General features: G+C 47.2%; 1 protein-coding gene and 1 long non-coding RNA gene across 6 annotated transcripts in view; one reads left to right on the plus strand and one right to left on the minus strand.

Moving 5' to 3' along the window:
- CCDC149 (coiled-coil domain containing 149) overlaps positions 1 to 17,897 on the plus strand; it is a 96,962-nt gene that overhangs the window by 57,091 nt on the left and 21,974 nt on the right. For all 5 annotated transcript variants that reach the window (XM_040486820.1, XM_040486805.1, XM_040486831.1 and 2 more), the window contains 5 exons: positions 9,559 to 9,675; positions 10,328 to 10,500; positions 11,252 to 11,324; positions 12,744 to 12,828; positions 14,876 to 15,020. In XM_040486820.1, coding sequence (XP_040342754.1) covers positions 9,559 to 9,675; positions 10,328 to 10,500; positions 11,252 to 11,324; positions 12,744 to 12,828; positions 14,876 to 15,020 — 593 coding nt within the window. The remainder of the gene's footprint in view (positions 1 to 9,558; positions 9,676 to 10,327; positions 10,501 to 11,251; positions 11,325 to 12,743; positions 12,829 to 14,875; positions 15,021 to 17,897) is intronic.
- Positions 9,804 to 17,897, minus strand: part of LOC121037419 (uncharacterized) — a 15,386-nt gene continuing 7,292 nt past the window's right edge. Inside the window, exons 2-3 of the long non-coding RNA XR_005793776.1 lie at positions 10,651 to 10,657; positions 9,804 to 9,931 (exon numbers count right to left, since the gene is read on the minus strand). This is a non-coding gene — a long non-coding RNA (uncharacterized LOC121037419). The remainder of the gene's footprint in view (positions 9,932 to 10,650; positions 10,658 to 17,897) is intronic.

Consider the following 17,897-nt stretch of genomic DNA (forward strand, 5'->3'; position numbering starts at 1 on the left):
ACTCAGCACTCCTTGTGGCCACCCCAGACTTTGCCAGCACCAAGCATTACTGCTTTGGTACAGAGCTTCTGGAAGCTTCCTTGCATTTTGTGTGCCCCTTGCAGGGTAACCACCTAACAGAATGTGCCAGGAACAGGAACTCAGGTTCCCATTGAGAACTTGGTTTTCTTGTCCACTTGCTTTTATTGTTCTTCATTTTACAGATTTTGGCACTTGGGTGCAGAAGAACAGTCACAAAATGCAAGTATTCAAAAGCAAGTAAGTTCAGGTGGACAGCTGCTCCCAGCAGTGTTCCACGTCCACATTTCCCGGGCCCCCGCTGGCCACTTTAAACGTAGCTGTTTGTCATATTGCGTAGACACGAGGTTTTGCCCTTAATAATGAGCTTTATGTTACACCAGCTGACGGTCTTTAAGCACCTCTGTTTTATCTGGCGTTGGCACCATAAAACGATGGAGCCCTTCTGTGAACATACCTCTATTGACGTGGGACTTGTGGATGGATTCGGAGCGCAAACCAATTAAGTCAAAGCCACGAGCCAATAAAGACAGACCAATGAGCATGCAGGTGACTAATTAAAGTATACTTTGTTTCAAAAAAAAAAAGATAACAACAAATGAGTGCTCAGCTGTGGCTGTTTGTAATGGTCCAGGGTGAGGAATCAGAGAGCTCTTTGTAAACAGTTCCTCTTTATGCTTCAGAGGAACAGAGATGTCCTAGTCTGTAGGAAACCCAAATGAAGAGAGCGCACTAATGAAAAGCTCTTACCTTGGGGCATTATAGAAATTAATTACAAAGAATTAAAATGAAGGATAAGAGCCCCTCACCTGCTTCAGCCCCAGCGTATCCTGCTCTAACTGGGATCTTGATTGTGAACTAGAGGCAACGCTCAGTTCAGCCAGCAGCTGATTCCCTAATGTTCAGGATTCCCTAATGTTTTGCTGTCAGATGAATTGGACACATTTGGTCTCAGAAACTGTATTTGAGTCCATGCTGCCTTATTTAAGCGTGTAGCTTGGGTGGCCCATGAGACCGGTGGTTTTGAACAGTCATCCCATAGACCATGTGCTTGTAGTTACTTTTTAGTGGAGAGCAGGCTCTGAAAGTGATCTCATTTTACAGCCCACCATATCCAAACTACACTAAACTACCAAGAAATTGAAGCAGCCTTAAAACTGCTCGGTGGGACCCTATAAAGATTGTGGCTCCATGGTCAATGTGTACCGAACTGTCCGAAGGTGATTCGGGGGCTTCCTGACTGTGTGATCTTGGGCCAGTCTCTTGACTTCTCTGTGTCACCGCTATTCTCATCGGTACAGTGGAGATGTCAGCAGTACAGCGGATGGTTCGGTTCACATCATTTCGACACATCGTTATTGAGGACCCAACCACGTGCTTTCTGGATAGGGCAGGAAATAGTGAGTCCCTGCCTTCACAGGGCTTCCACTCTAGTAAGGGGAGATGAACAGTAACCAAATAAATAAATACATTGTATTTCACAGATCCGGAGATGCAGTTTTTCACATTTAAACATCTCTGACCTACAGTCAGTGGTATCATGTTGTTACGATTGCTGATTTTTATTCTTTTTAGAGACACGTCATGGTGGGTCTTCAACGTTGATGGAGTTTTATATTTGATGAAGCACAGCATGAGATGTCGGAGGGTGTTTTAGCGCTACAGGAGAAAATTACTCAGAGCACTGTGGAGTGCAGCCCAGGCAGATGGGTTGGTGGGGGGGGGGGGGAGCACCATTTATATCGGGTGGTCGGGGAAGGCGTGTCTGTTCATGTGCCCTTTGCCCTGAAGCTGAAGGGCGTGTGGTGGGAGGTGGTCAGGTAACCGAGGGACGAGGTGCAGAACCCCGAGGCAGGAACAAGCTTGGGATGATAAAGTCGTGGCAGGGAGGCCATTGGACCTCTTAGGAGAATCACATATGAAAAGTTATACAAACGGTTAACACACAACTCGCTCCGTGGGGGGAATGCTGTGCAATGGCTGTCATAGTCGTCGTGGAGAGAGCCAGCACCGCATAAACTCCAGAACCCTAGACTGCCAGTCAGGGTCGACCTCCCAGCCCTGCCATTTACAAGGTTGGCAACGTGGGCAGATCGCTTCACCTTCTCTGAAGATGGGGATATCACAGTACCTCCCCGGGTGCTTGTTGGAATTACCTGGGTTCATGTGTGTAAGCACCTAGGCCACGGCTCCAGCAGTGGTATCCATGGAAGACTTCACAGAGGGGAGTGACCTTTGATCTGAGACCTGAAAGAGTTGAAAGAAGTGGGTTCTGGACAGACCAAGAGGATGTGCGAAGGCCCAGAGGCAGGCACAAGCCTGTGTGTCTGAGGCTTTGAAAGGAAGCCGGCCAGGCCAGAGAACAGAGAAAACGCAAGCGGCTGGAGATGGAATCAGGAGGCAGATGGGAGCAGCTCGCGTCCTCATGTTGTGCCTCATCAGCCCCGCTGAAAACTTGGGCGTTGATTCCAGTGCAATGAAAAGCCACTGACGATATGGGTAAGAAGAGCTTCTAGCACGTTTTTGGGTGCTCAAGTTGGGTGCTGGTTAACTGGGAGAGGCTGATATACATAGACCCCAAAGAGCTCTTTTGCCTCTTTTGCCTCTTCTGTGGATACAGCAAGAAGATGGTTGTCTGTGAATGAGGAAGTAGGCTCCCACCAGAAACTAAATCCTCTAGAGCCTTGAGCTTGGACTTCCTAGCCTCCAGAATGATGAGAAATGCATTTCTGTTGTTCAGAAGCCACCCAGACGATGGCATCCTACTATAGCATCCCAAACAGACCAAGGCAGGAATTGGTACCAAGAAGTAGGAAGTTGCTATAACAAATACCTAGAAATGTGGAAGTGAATTTGGAACTGTGTAATTGGTAGGGCTGGGAGAGTTCGAAGGTGCGTGTTAGATAAAACCTATGTTGCTGTGAATGGACCATCATGGGCGATTCTGGTGAGGGCTCAGGAAGAAAAGAGGCGAGCTGCAGAGAAAGCCTACGTCTTCTTGGAGAATACCAAAGTAATCCTGAGCAGAATATCGGTGGAAATGTAGACAGTGAAGGTCATGGATGATGTATCGGAAACTGGAGGGGGGGGAGGGCCTTCTTTGTTATGAAGTAGCCAAGAACTTGGCTGAACTGTGTTCAAATCCATTGTTTTATGAAAGGTAGAACTTGCGAGCAATAAAATTGATATTTAGCTGAGGAGATCTCTAAGCAAAGTGTTGGAGACATGGCTTGGTTCCTCCTGATAGCTTATCAATTACAAGAAGAGAGAAATGATTTGAAGATGGAATTGTTAAGCAAAAAGGAACCAGAACTTAAGGATATGGATAGTCCTCAGGCTATCTGTATTGCAAAAAAAAAAAAAAAAAAAAAAAAAATCATCAAGCGTGTGGCCAGGTGACTATTTGATAAGGAGATTTGTCCTGATCAACCGTCTCAGACAGAAGCCAGGTGCTGTTTTTCACGACAGTGGAAGAATGCCCATGAAGGCACATCTGAGGTCACCAAGTCTGCCTGGTGTGCATGGGCCTGGAGGTCACGGCAGCCTACACCTGGTTATAGAGGTTGGGGCCTCCCAGAACTGCAAGGCCAGCAGAGAGCCACTGTGGGGCTGTCCTGCCAAGTCATGGGGTCACAGAAGTGACATTGCCATCCCAGTGAGTCCAAAGGCAGAGCATCAAGCCAGAGAGGATTATCCTTGAGCCTTAAGGTTTAACATTGTTTGCTCTGTTAGGTCACCTGGGACCTGTCACCTCTTTCTTCTTTCCTAGTTCTCCTTTTTGGAATGGGAATGTCTATCCTGTGCCTGTCCCTCCTTTGTATGGTGGAAGCACATAGCTTGTCTGGTTTCATGGGTTCAGAGCTGGAGGAGCTTACCTTAGGTCAAATCATACCTAGAGTCTCACCCATATCTGATTTAGACGCTATTTCAGTGAGGCTTTGGACTTTAGAGTTCACGCCAGAATGGGTTAAGACTTTGGGGGCTGTTGACATGGAATGAATGTATTATGTATGTGAGAAGACTGTGAATTTTAAGGGGTCAGGGGTGGAATATTGTGTCCCCTCCCCCTCCTAAATTTATGTGTTGAGATTCTAACCCCCAACGGGATGGTATTGGGAGGTGGGGCCTTTGCAACATTATTGGGTCATGAGGATGGAGCCCTCCTGCCTGGGATCAGTGTCCTTATAAAAGAGGCCCCAGCAGCTCTGTCTTCGCCACCACCATGTGAGGACACAGCAAGAAGATGGCCCTCTGGGAACCAGGAAGCAGACACCAAGCCTGCCATCACCTTGATCTAGGACTCGTGATCTCTAGAACCGCAAGAAATCAATGTTGCTTATAAGCCACCAGTGCATGGCAGTCTGTTACAGCAGCCTGGGTGCCCTAAGACAATCCCCATTTCCAAAAGGACGGATGTCCCCTGGGGCCCAGCAAGGGCTGGGTGACTTTCCCAGGATGCATGACAGGCAATAGCAGCATCAGGGTCTGAACAGGTGACACCCGGGGAACAGCAGCCACTCCTGCCTCTGGCTTCCTCTTCCTGTCTCGTGGGGAAAACGGATTCGGGCAAGTGGAAGCCAGGTGAGGAGAGGATATGGCGGGCCATGACAGCAGAAGCCCGAGAGGAGATGGTGGAAAGGAGTGAGTCATTCCGACTGGGGGAAGGAGGACCAGAGTTTGCAGGGGCCCTCGGCGGAGGAATCGACTCAGGGGGCAGGGTGGGGGAAGGGCACCCAAGAGTCATTTAGCCGCATGGTTTTGTGGCCACATCCCCCAGCCACATCCCAGCTGCAGCCGTTCCTCGTCCATAAGCTGACGACTCACACCCGTAATTCATTCATAAACGTTTATTTCCATCTAAATCAGCAAATGAATACATCCATTGGTGGCAGGCAAGTGCCTCGCGGGGCAATGATCCACTTCTGGGGCTGGCGCAGGGAGGCTGGCCGTGGAGTTTTGCCCGCCCTGTTTGGGGGAATTAAGTGCCCGGAGCAGTTGTAGCAATAGCCATTTCCAAGGTGGGAAATCAACATCATCGCCTGCAGTCTGCAGATAAGGTTGGCCCTGGAGCCCTGCTTCCCCCAGCTTGAAGGAAAGATTGGACTTCCGCAGCGGGCGAGTGTGGGGGGAAACTCACGTGGAGGACGACAATGATGACACTCGTAACAATAATCGTAATAGCAGCTAACACTTCTTGCACACTTCTGTTGTTCCGGGGGCTGTGCTAAGGATCACAGAGAAACCCATCTTCTCTTAGGATTACGTTCTGAAGTCAGCATGTGAGCAGCAAAAACTTGTGTCTAGCCACAGGTTCCCCCCCCACCCCACCGCCCCCACGATGGTCCCTGAAATTGTCCATCAAGTTCAGGGCACATGGCATTTATGTTCCCGAACACGGAATGATGCATTCGTATGAACAATGCGATCGTGCCTGAATGTGTTACCAGCCACGCCCCCACACCCCTCTGTCCGGGGCATTGAACGCAGGAAGTGGGTAGTCACCCAACTTAAAAAACTTTCTCTCTCTCTCACCCTCTCTTCCTCCTCTTTTTTTTTTCTTTCCCTCGTCTTTTCGCCAAGCACGTATGCTTGAGCCCCTAAGTGAAATGTTCACTTAGAGCAACCCCATTCCTTCTCACACAGCAACCCTCCAAGGAAGCTATACCATTACCCTTGTGTTGTTTCAGTGCAAGATACTGCAGCCCAGGGAAGTTCCGGCGTGTGCCAAGGTTGCACAGCTAGCAGACTGTGGAGCCAGGACACAGATCCCAGCCAAGACAGGCTCCAGAGCCTGCGAGGCTGGTGCCCTGGAAGGCGGGTGAACTCTGCCTTCGGCATCCCTGTCGCAACCCCCTCCTTGGCCCCTTGCACTTGACTTGACTTGCACTTGACTTGACTTGCACTTGGGCTGCTTGCACTTGAATTTCAGACCAACTAATGATCCAGCTATTACCAGTTTGGACCTCACTTTAAAAAAAAAAACAAATGTTTCAACCAGTCCAGCCCTGCAATTTAATAGACAATATTGTATGCATATTAAACACCAAATGATTGTTAACATATTTATTGAGGCTTAACAGGCATCCGGCATATAAAAGATGACTCTCTTATATGGCTGTCAGACCTCAATAAACATGTTTAATAATTAATTGGCATTAAGCAAACATAATTGCGTGGTTCTAAATTAGGTGTTCAGTGAAGCGTACTTCGAATGGAAAACCACCGTAGTGTTTTATTACTTAAAGTTCAGGCTGTCAGTCTGGCTTTTCACAGATCAAGAGAAGTGCCCTCCGTTCAAAGCCGGGTCAAAGGCCGCCTGTTGCCTCGTGTCAAAAAAAGGCACAAGCCTTCTTGCTCCTAGACCCTTTGCTCCGAGAAATGTTTCTCATTTGGTTAGCTGTTTGTCTTTCTGTATGCCCTCTTGGGGTTCCGAAAGTTCTGAACTGAGAAGCTGTGTGATGTAAAAGATGGTTTCACGTGTCAGCTTTCAGCTGAGTTAACCAGTTCTGCCATAAACTCCTGCTTCCCCTAATACAGACGATTCTCATTATTTGCTGTAGTTCTGCTCTCTAAATTCTCTACGCACAGTGAATTAGCAAATACTGAACCATCGCTCCTAGGAGAAGCCCAAGACCAGGTTCCTTGGAGCCTCTGGCCACAACGTTTTTATCAATTAACACCTAACTTTGCTTTATGTGTGATTCTGGTTAAAGCCACCTTATTTAATTTATAGTGTTGGTTCTGTGACATTGAACTCAGGGCCTGTCGTGCTGTAACTCATGCCCGACACGTATGCTCTGTAAGGCACCTCACAGCCTATCTAGGAACACTAGATAGCACTTCAGCACTAGGTATTTTACGTAGCAAAACACCAACAAAAAACACGAAAGGATGAACAGTCATGGCACTAAATAGACCACGAAAGGGGTATTTATTCACGGTACCAGAACTGAAATAAGGCAACACCCGTTGCCTTGTTCTACCTCAACTGGGAATGCGCCTGTTGGATGATTCACACTTTTTGCACCTCTGTACTTCTCTGCACATGTCTGCCCATGATGCAAAAGCACCATGCATGTTGATTTTGAGATTACAAACACATTGGCAGTAGGCAAATTCACAAATACAGAATCCTCCAGTAATGAGGATCAACCGGAAGCGGGTTCCATTAAGCACAGCCATCTGGATACCTACGTGCCATACGTCCCCTGCCAGCTCTGTGTGCAGACTTCCTGGAACATTGTCTGCTCAGTATCAGTGATGCTTTGGCTCGTAGTAGGTGCACAATAAATGTCTGTCACATTCAATTGAGTGGTTTTCAAATAAGGACCCCAAACAGATGTCACCTGAAAATGCTCTTTGCGGGGCACCTGGGTGGCTCAGTGGATTCAGCGTCCGACTTCGGCTCAGGTCATGATCTCATGGTTCATGGGTTGAAGCCCCATGCTGGGCTTTGCACTGACAGTGCAGAGCCTGCTTTGGATTCTCTGTCTCCCTCTCTCTCTGCCCCTCCCCTGCTTATGTTCTCTCTCTGAAAAATAAATAAACATTAAAAACAAAAAAGAAAATGCTCTTTGCTTTTCTTTGGGCATCATTACTTTTAGCGTTCACTGCTGGTATATCTTGTTTCAGTCTTGTTAATATTCTACCTTGACTTTTAACTTTCTATCTCTCACCTGCCCCCAAATCCTTTAGAGACTTGAAAATCCATTTCTTTACCAGCAGTGAAGCCCTTAAGATCCGTGCTGGAACAAGGAAGAGCATGCCCCAAGCAGACCCTAATGGCTGGGTTGTGAAAACCTGTCTCCAGGATCGCATCCATCTACGAAGCCCACCCACTCACACCCTACAGGGAGGTGGGGGAGTCAGGCTTACAACCTTTTTAGAAGAAGCATCAGGAAGAAGTGCCATAACTTGAAAAATTCACTCTAATGGCAACCTGTTTGGCACTGAGATAGGCACTTAAGGGATGTTCTGGCACCGTGGGATCATCCTGGGGTCACAGTTCCCATCGCGGCTCTACCAGAAGGTTTGCGGCTGTGCGTAGTGAGGTTCCAGAGCCTGGGGCAGCTCTAGATTCTCCAGGGACCCTTTGGAAAAAGACGTTTTGAAGACTGGAATTTTATCTATAGGGATTTTTAAAGAAAAGCTTGTTATGAAAGTTGTGTGTGCTTACTTGAAAAGTTGGAAAACAGGGGCGCCTGGGTGGCGCAGTCGGTTAAGCGTCCGACTTCAGCCAGGTCACGATCTCGCGGTCCGTGAGTTCGAGCCCCGCGTCGGGGCTCTGGGCTGATGGCTCAGAGCCTGGAGCCTGTTTCCGATTCTGTGTCTCCCTCTCTCTCTGCCCCTCCCCCGTTCATGCTGTGTCTCTCTCTGTCCCAAAAATAAATAAACGTTGAAAAAAAAAATTAAAAAAAAAAAAAGAAAAGTTGGAAAACAGAGATCCAAACAGAGACCATGCAAGCTTCACCATTACCTAAACGTGCACATTTAAAAATGTTGATGTATTTGGTCATTTTTTCCTTTGTGCCTGGGTTCTTAGTGTAATTTCAATTATGCTGCAAATGGAAGTTAGTCGTCTGCTTTTGGTTCCCCGCTTAGCATGCTATCATAAGCATGTTCTGCGTTATTACACAGTTCATCACCCTTGTGTCAAACAGCTGCAAACTAGCCCATTGATTGATTGCTAGCCATTCCACTCTTGTTAGACTCTGTTTCTCATTTTTTAGCTCTTTCTGTGAAGGACAGTGCCATCTACTTTTTCTCTTTTCCTAAAGCATGTCTGGGATTGCTGTTAGCCCAGGTTTTCAGAAGCAGGGTTACTGGGTCATTAGTGGGGGCATTCTTAAGGCCCTTGATGATGTAGCCTCAGTGTTCAGAGCATGGGAGTATGCCCGACTCACCAGACCCTTCTTAACCTTGTGTTACCATTTTTTAATCTTTGATCTCTGACCCAGAGTTTTTTCCTCACTGTGGCAGTGCTGTAAAGGACATTCACCTTCAAATGCCCAGGACTGTGTTCCTGTTAGACTTATACTGTGTATGCATGCACATGCATGTGTGTACAAAGTATAATATATATTATATTTGGTTTTTTAAATTCATGATACTGTCAAGAAGTTTCTTTTTTTTTTTTTTTTAATTTATTTTTGGGACAGAGAGAGACAGAGCATGAACGGGGGAGGGACAGAGAGAGAGGGAGACACAGAATCGGAAACAGGCTCCAGGCTCCGAGCCATCAGCCCAGAGCCTGACGCGGGGCTCGAACTCACGCACCGCGAGATCGTGACCTGGCTGAAGTCGGACGCTTAACCGACTGCGCCACCCAGGCGCCCCAAGAAGTTTTTTTGTTTTGTGCCCTTCCTTAGTATATCTTGAAAAGTCTTACCTTCCAAAATTCTCTGCCCAATATGCTTGAGTATTTGTTTGGATCTATTCATTTTAACACACATACACCCATTCTCTCTCTCTCTCTCTCTCCCTCTCCTCTCTCTCTCTCTCTCTCTCTCTCCTTTCCTTTGCTACCAATGGAAAATGCAGCTCTTGAGAATGACAATTGCCAAACAGAGGCTCGGAGACGAAGAAATTGGCGTGCGACACTTCGCAGCTCATGAGCGTGAAGACTTGGTTCAGCAGCTGGAGAGAGCCAAGGAGCAGGTTATTGCTAACATCTGTTATGAGTGGGGGATGTGTTTGTATGGTCGGACTCTGTCCCCTGTTCCTCAGAGAGGGTGACGTGCCTGGGATGCTAGTCAGAGGCGGAAGAGGGTGTAATGCATGCTTTCACTTCCTCTGTGCTCTGCGAGTTCCAAGCCTCCCTCTTGGGGTCCGGGCTTCCTGCACGTGTGCCCTCCTACTTTGGATGCCATTGTTCTGAACGAAAGAAACGCACCCCCCCCCACACACACACACACTCAGTATAGACAAGGACAAAACGTGACCCCCTGACCTTAATCTGCAAGTTTGCTGAAATGCCGAGCGATGCTTTTTAGGTAGAATCTCAAAGGGTACAGAGCCCTATTTAGGGAACGAGGAAGAGAGCCTAGACTTCCCTTCCTTCTTTTGCTCATTGGTTTCGAAGAACAGGACAAGATTTCTGCGTCTCGAGAAGCTTGAAAAAGTATGCGTGTGTAAGACACCGGCTGCCCTTCTCAGCGTCTGGATTTGCCCTCTCCGAGCCTCCGGCTTGGGGGCGAGCTGCCGCTGGGAGGGGGTGGGTTCTGCTTCCAGGTGGCACTCATCCTATCTCAGACATCATGAGTGTCGGGCAGGAAGTCTGTCCCTTCCCTTAAGCTTTTATTGGTTTCAGATTGAGTCTCTGGAGCATGACCTACAGGCCTCTGTGGATGAGCTTCAGGATGTGAAAGAGGAGCGGTCTTCCTACCAGGACAAAGTGGAGAGGCTCAACCAGGAGCTAAACCGTATCCTGGGTGGGCATGAGAACCGTCTCATCGACGTGGATGCCCTCTGCATGGAGAATAGGCAAGTGGCCATGCCCCCGCAGGTGCTCAGGGGGCCATCTGCAGCCCTAGTGACGTTTGAGGGAATTGCCTTACAATGGAAGGGAAGTCTCAGCGCTAAAATGGTGACGTCAGGGTCATGGATGAGTTCTGAAAGTCAGAAAGGAAGCACCACATACCTATATACCTGCATACGAACCCCCTTCTCTCTCTCCTCTCTCTCCCCCTGCCCTCCCCACTCCCCAGTTGGGCAGGAGGGGTAGGGAGCCAGCAAGAGCTGCTCGGTATTGCTATCAAGGAGGGGCAAACGAATAAGAAAATAAATTGAGAAATTCCCGTAGCTGTTTCTCTTCCCCGAGGCAAGTTTCAGTGCGCGCGCGCGCGCGCGCGTGTGTGTGTGTGTGTTTGTGCGTGTGCGTGTGTGTGTCTAACTTCATGTTATGTCTTGTGTCGCCTCTTCCTGCCTGCCTTCCCAGTGGAATCATCTTAATGAGAATTATGTGGAAACTGTGTTGATATCCCGTAGGGGATCTCTGCAGAAGGCTGTTCTAAAGTGGGGTTTCTGTGATTTGGGCATATTTGACCTTGATCGCATCCATTTAAGAAGAGGTCACAAAGATGCATTTTTCTCCTCCTTTTGGTGGTGAGAAGGCATTATATGTAAAAGATGGCTCTTGGGATGTGTCCTTGTCTTTTTTTTCCCCTCTCCTACTTGAGTGTATTTTTTTTATCTTGTCCCCAAACACTCCCTAGTTGAATGTTTTCTTTTCTAGGTACCTTCAAGAGAGACTAAAGCAACTTCATGAAGAGGTCAACCTCTTGAAATCAAACATTGCCAAGTACAAGGTAGAAAGTCATGGTGACACTAGTGATGATTCATTATCGCGCATCTAAATGCCATTCTATTTTAATTCCCTTTTATGTGCCAAAGACGTTTGAGTACTTGCCTCCCCTCCCAGACAGAATAAGAGCTTTAACTGAGGTAACCAGGAAGAATTATACCCCAAACGACAAACACAACAGAAACAGCTCTTGCAAGAGTCCCTTCTGTTGCCGTTACTGGGACAGGGCACACAGAGACCACCCGAATCTGGACACGGCCACGTTACGGCCTCGGTGCACGTAGAATTAGCTCTTTTTCCGCAGCTTTTCTGTGCAATATGCTGCCATCAGACGCTATTTGTCGCATAATCATCCCTAAGAAAATGGTTTCTGAGCGAGAAAGAAACAGAGATTGGGAAATCACGATCCGAGAGACAATGTTCACGTCACACTAAAAGGACAGAATGTTTAAATTCTCCCACTGTTGTTTAGACTAATTCCGGCACCATTAGCTTGATAATATCTATTTCTGCAGATGTTCGTTGTGAGCGTTATAATTAGAAACGTCTCCTGGGCTTCTCTGCTTTGAAAATAGATTGATTTCTCTTCCTGAGGGTGAAGTTTTACAGCAGTCTCGATGCTTGGGAGAACCTTCTCGTTTTCCTGGCTTTTGACGTTAGCTTTTTTCCTCAGAAGTCTCTACACTGTTCGTCCTCTTCCGTGCGGTGGGGGCCACACTTTACGTCAGTCTATATATACGCATGGAGCCAAAGAAGAATACAGCTTTTAAAGTTGTATAATTAATACATACATTTAAAAAATGTGTGTATGCATTCATTTAACAGCCTTTATTCGGTTCTTCTACGTGCTAAGCATTGGCTAGACGGTGCATATCAATTTTAACGTAAGGGTCTGTTGTCAGAATGGCACTCTGGTTCACAGTCACACTTCCTAATCTTGTGTCCGTGACCGATGTCATTCTTTGACCGTGTCTTCTTCCAGCCCAGCCACGGAAGCCTTCCAAATACTAATAACAATCTTTTGGCATTGGTATATGGAAGTAAACCTGTTCTCCATCTCATGTCTGTTCAGAAGGGGTTTCCATAACTAGTGACTTCACACATTAGATGGAATTCTTGCTTCAGATTTGATTTAATTTAACAAATATGCACGGAGTGCCTTTTATATATAGGAGAAGGTAATGACTGTCATTCTGCTGGGCACCAACTTAAAAAAAAAAAACAAAAAAAAAACCTCTTTACCAGATCCATACATTTCATAACTCTTTGGCAGGGACTCAGAATTTTAAAAGTTGGGTCCGCATCTGGAGTTTGCCAGGGTTCTTGCGTGCCAGATGGGAGGATGCATCTACTATAAGGAGGTATTTTTCTATTATTTGGCTTTTTTGATAGAGATTTGTATTTTTTCCTAATGCTGCTTTAGAATGCTCTCGAGAGACGGAAAAACTCAAAAGGCCAGAGTAAATCCAGCAGCAGTGCGCTAACTGGAGTCTTGTCTGCAAAGCAAGGTATGGGTCGACCTCTGAGGACAATCTGGTGCTGCGGCTGTGGGTCTACATCTCAGTTTATGGGTTGGGAACCAAGCGGTTCTTAAAACAGCCTTCCCAAACCTACCTCTGCATCAGCATTGCCTGGAAGGCTTGTGAAATCACAGATTACTGTCCCCTCCACGCACAGAGTTTTTGGTTTAGTAGGTCTGGAGGGGGGGCGGTGCAGAGAATATGCATTTCTTAAGTGTTCCCAGGTGATGCTGATGCCTGTTCCGGGATCCTGCTTTGAGAACCTCTACATTAGATGTTTTTCTAATGACGGGACCCCATTTGCATCTGTTCCCCTCCACTGGGCTCTTCTTTCAAGAATGCTTCCCCCTGCCCTCTCATCACCAGTTTAGCAACACTGAGTACATGTTCCAGCCTCGTCGAGTTTCTCCTTTTCCTGGCCTCTGTGACCAGAATAGAAAAGTGTCATAGCTGCTGAAATCATTTTATCATGGAACATGTGCCTTTTTCAAAGAAGCTTTTATTGATTGCAATTTTGTTCCTCCTCCTTGTCGATTCTGATGAAAAATAATGATCTTCCAGGAACAGTCCAGGGGAATAAATAGCAGAGAGCTTGCTTCTGACACTTAATATTTGGGAATTCAGTTCTCAACGTGAGCCTCAGGTTGAACACGCTCGACTGGCCCACTCTCGGGCTGCCGGCCGTGCAGACCGGAACAATCAGGCGGCAGTCTTAATCAGAGCTACAGTGGCTGGGGAAAAAAAAAAAGAAAGAAAAAAGTGCTGAATCTCCAGCCCACCTAATAACCAAGGCACTTGTCCAAGCAACTTTTGTTTTTCCACTTGACTGAAAAAAGGAAACCCTAGAATTGTTTTTAAACAGAAAACCACAATACTCCACAGAAATATGGGGTGGCTCATGTGAGGTTAGCCCTGGGTACCCCTGACAGCCAAACATATTTGAATGGTGAGATCCAGCCTTGTGCTGATGTGAAGAATGCCAGCCATGGCCAAGCAGTCAACCTGGCACGGCCTTTCTAGATCACCCTTTGGCCACCTATATCGAAAAGCCTTGAACTCATCCCCTTTGAGCAGCAAGAAATAATGACAGATGTATGAAAAACTTATTGCTTGAAGAAAGCTCTTCCTGCATTACTTAAAATAAAAACAACCCCCCCAAAAAAACCCACATAGGAAATAACATAAATGTCCAACAGTAATTAAAGAAGTTACTCTATATTTTATATATGGGCTACCAAGCAGCCGCTCTATTTTATGTTTTAAAAAATATTAATGATGAGGAATAGGCTTAAGTGCAAAAAGAAAAGCTTTTTCCCATTTTCAAAGAAAAATGTATGAATTTGTGTACCTGCATATAAGCATATAGGAAGTGATGCTCAAAGGTAGACAGTGAGATTTATTTGTTTCTGTCTGGTAAGCAAGTCCAAGTGGTATCTCTTTTGTGGTGACTCTTAGTTCCTAAAAACATGCGTGCACAAAATATATTTTGTATTTTAAGTAATGCCCTATATGATCTTCCCACCCACCGAGCATACCACATCGTAGGAAACTTTGCCACAAAGCGAGGAGTTCAGGACCAGACTCATTACCATTTGCGAGGCTGTGTGACCTTTAGCTAATATTTTTAACCCATTACCACCTTGCATTCCTGTCTGTGAAATGGGAATACATAATACTTCCCAGGTGAGTTTTTTTTTCTTTTTTTTTTTTAATTTTCAGCCTCAAATGAGTTAGTATGAAAATGTTTTGAAAGGGCAAAAGACTGGACAAATACAAAAGATTATTATTATCCTTTTAAAACATTGTTGGTAAAAGTCCACGAGAACTTCCTCCTTTTACTTTCCGTTTACCCCTCATGCTGAATTTTGTTTTGTTTTACTTTTGACACTTGATAGGGATTCTTCAGTACAACATCGTAGCATTTAGGAGCTGGGAACGTATCCCAGCTTTGTTATCCAGGAAGAATGGACATTGGTTTGCATTCCAGCGTTTCAGAAGGACTTAACACTGAGTTGTAAACTTTAATCCCACCTAGTTCAGGATCTGTTGTCTGAGGATCATGGGTGCAGTCTCCCAGCTACTCCACAGTCCATTTCTGATCTGAAATCTCTGGCAACGGCCCTACTAGAGACAATCCACGAGAAAAACATGGTCATCCAGCACCAGAGGCAGACCAGCAAGTATGTAGATAAACCCTTGGGTGGGCGGTGGGTGGGAGAGAGGTGGGACACTGTCTACCTACCAGCAGTGGGTGGCGGCCGGGTGGGTCTGCAGGCCTTTGGGGGAAGCGGGGGAGCCCTCACGTTAAGGAAACTTAACTAAACTGGAACGGTCCATCTGCATTATGACAACATCTTGGCCATTCGCCAGATTTGGGTGAGGAAATACTACCTGTCATTACATATTGAACACTTACTCTGAGCCACTCGCTGAGAAATGCATATTACACGGGTGATTTGGGTAGTGCCATTGCCTGGGGAATGTAACCTACCTCTCCTGCAAGGTTTCCTTCAGGGGAGGCACCTCCTCAGTGCCATCGTAGCCTCCAGCATGACTTTGAGGGGTTCGGACAGAGAGGAACATCAAGCGTCAATTTCCACAGGCAGCCAGCCGGGCCCAGAAGGGAGTGTTGCGTCACTCTTCCAGATAAGCAAAAACGGTGGTGGAGCAGAACTGCAGTCGAAACAGAGTGTGTTGGTTTTTACAAACATATTGACTACGAGGGGCAGCATCAAGCAAGTTAAAATAGCAATTAGAGACGCATGAGGAATTGGAGGTGTTCAGACGATGGTGAATATACAATAAGTTAAAGCAACAAACATTGCAAACAGAGCTGGTTCCAAGGGCGGGCGGCCATGCTCAAGAAAGGCCCCACACTTGGTCCAGGGCCCCCCTGTCGCCATCTTGAAATCCTTCATCACTGTCTAACGAAGAGGCCTGCGTTTCCATCTTTCACGTAGCGGGTCCTGCTTATAAAACCTACTCACAGAACCAAAATGAAGGCGTGGAACGAGTGAGCAGGCTTCCAGCAAGGAGGAGAGGGATGAGGGAATCAGGGTCCTGGCGAGGGCGGGGGGCACAGGGAAAGAGGCAACCGGAAAATGATTGAGAGTATTGTAAAAACAAAATAGAAAAAAAAAAGAGAGAGAGCGAGGGAAGCAAGGAGTGAAGGAAAGATCACGCAGGAGATGAAGATATATATAAAAGAAGGCAGAGAGCAGTGGAGGGAGTCTGGGCAATCTCAGAGGGATGACAAGGGTAATTTATTGACAGAAGAAGTTTTTAAAATTCTCTTAAAAGAAATCTTAACCAAGGAATGAAACAGTCAGGTGCTAAAATTCAGATACTTCTCAGGGGAGGGAGAAGAAACGGAAATCTCCCCAGAATAGGTACCAGGTCTATTTTATTCAGGAAGAATCCCCTGCAGCCACCAGTGTTCCACACGAGCCTTCTTTGTCCTCACTGACTCCTATAAAGCACCCACTGAGGCTCTTTCAAAACTTGTCAGGTCTTCTAAACCCTAGACTATTCTCAGCAGGCAGCCTCGGCTTCTCTTTGACCGAGAACATAGATGCTACTCACCATGAAGCCCAAGACTTACTCTCGGATGGAACCAGTGCCTTCCACCCTCTCCCCCATCTCTGGGAAACACACTGGCCCGCCCTCCTGTTGGTCCACACCGCCGTCTCCTGTGCACTCCTCCTCCCACCTGTTCAACGTCTGCCCCTCCTCTGGCTCCTGCCTCTTCACCCAGAAACCACACGGAGCTCCCTGAACCCCCAAAGCCTTTCCGCACTCTGTACCTCCCCTCAAATTCCGCTTACCTAGTGTACTTGTGAATAAGGACACTTTTAGTTCTTCAACAGCCACCCCCTCAAAGTGTGTGTGTGGGGGGGGGGGCACCTCTGTCAGAATTACCTGGAGGCACTTGTCTAGAAACGCAGCCCCGCCCGAGGGGAGGGGGGGGCCATTCTGGAGGGAGAGGAGGGGGTGTCAGGGTTCTGGATCTTAGCACACACTGCCTAGGGGGGAGGGGCTGCCGTGCAAGGGAAATAAAGACCACCTACGCTTCAACACCTCCCAAGACTTCTTCCCAAATTTTCCACAGCAGGGTCTCCAGTCCCCGCCAAGCCCCACTTTCTGAGTCTGTTTCTTTTCCAGTTTCTCTGCATCCCAGTTCCCGTCTTGCACTGCTCTCTCAGAATTCCTCTTTCTCCACTGCCTCTTCCCCTCGATTCGCTCCGCGTTCCTCCCTTCCACCCCAGGCCTCTGCCAGGGCTTCTTTTCTTTTCTTTTCTTTTCTTTTCTTTTCTTTTCTTTTCTTTTCTTTTCTTTTCTTTTCTTTTTTTTATGTTTACTCATTTTTGACAGAGAGAGAGAGAGAGAGAGACAGAGCATGAGCGGGGGAGGGGCAGAGAGCAAGGGAGACACAGAATCCGAAGCAGGCTCCAGGCTCTGAGCTGTCGGCACAGAGCCCGACGCGGGGCTCGAACTCACAAACCGTGAGATCGTGACCTGAGCCGAAGTCGGTCGCTCAACCGACTGAGCCGCCCAGGCATCCCCTCTGCCAGGTCTTCTGCTCTTCTTCCCTACCTGGGAGGGGGGCATCCTTCCCCTCCCCCCAGTCTTTACCTCTGGCTCTCTTCAGGCTCTTCTCAGAAGTCATGTCCCCACCTCACCATCAAGAGCAAGACCCACATGGCCAGCTGCTAGGTTGACAGCTTCCCCCTGATACGCTTCAGCTCCTCACATTCAGCAAGTCTCGACTCTGGGCCATCCATTCCTTAGTTCGCTTTAAGACCCTTCAGGGGTGCCTGGGTGGCTCAGTCAGTCAAGCATCTGACTCTTGATTTCCGCTCAGATCATGATCTCGGTTCATGAGTGTGAGCCCCATGTGGGGCTCTGTGCTGACAATGCAGAGCCTGCTTGGGATTCTCTCTCTCCCTCTCTCTCTCTCTGCCCCTCCGCTGCTCTCTCCGTCTCTCTCTCTCTCAAAAAAAAAAAAAAAATAATAATAATAATAATAATAAAATAAACTAAAAAAAAAAAAAAAAAAA

This window comes from Herpailurus yagouaroundi, unplaced genomic scaffold (assembly GCF_014898765.1).
Source record: "Herpailurus yagouaroundi ecotype Mexico unplaced genomic scaffold, PumYag 28, whole genome shotgun sequence".
Lineage (NCBI taxonomy): Eukaryota > Metazoa > Chordata > Mammalia > Carnivora > Felidae > Herpailurus > Herpailurus yagouaroundi.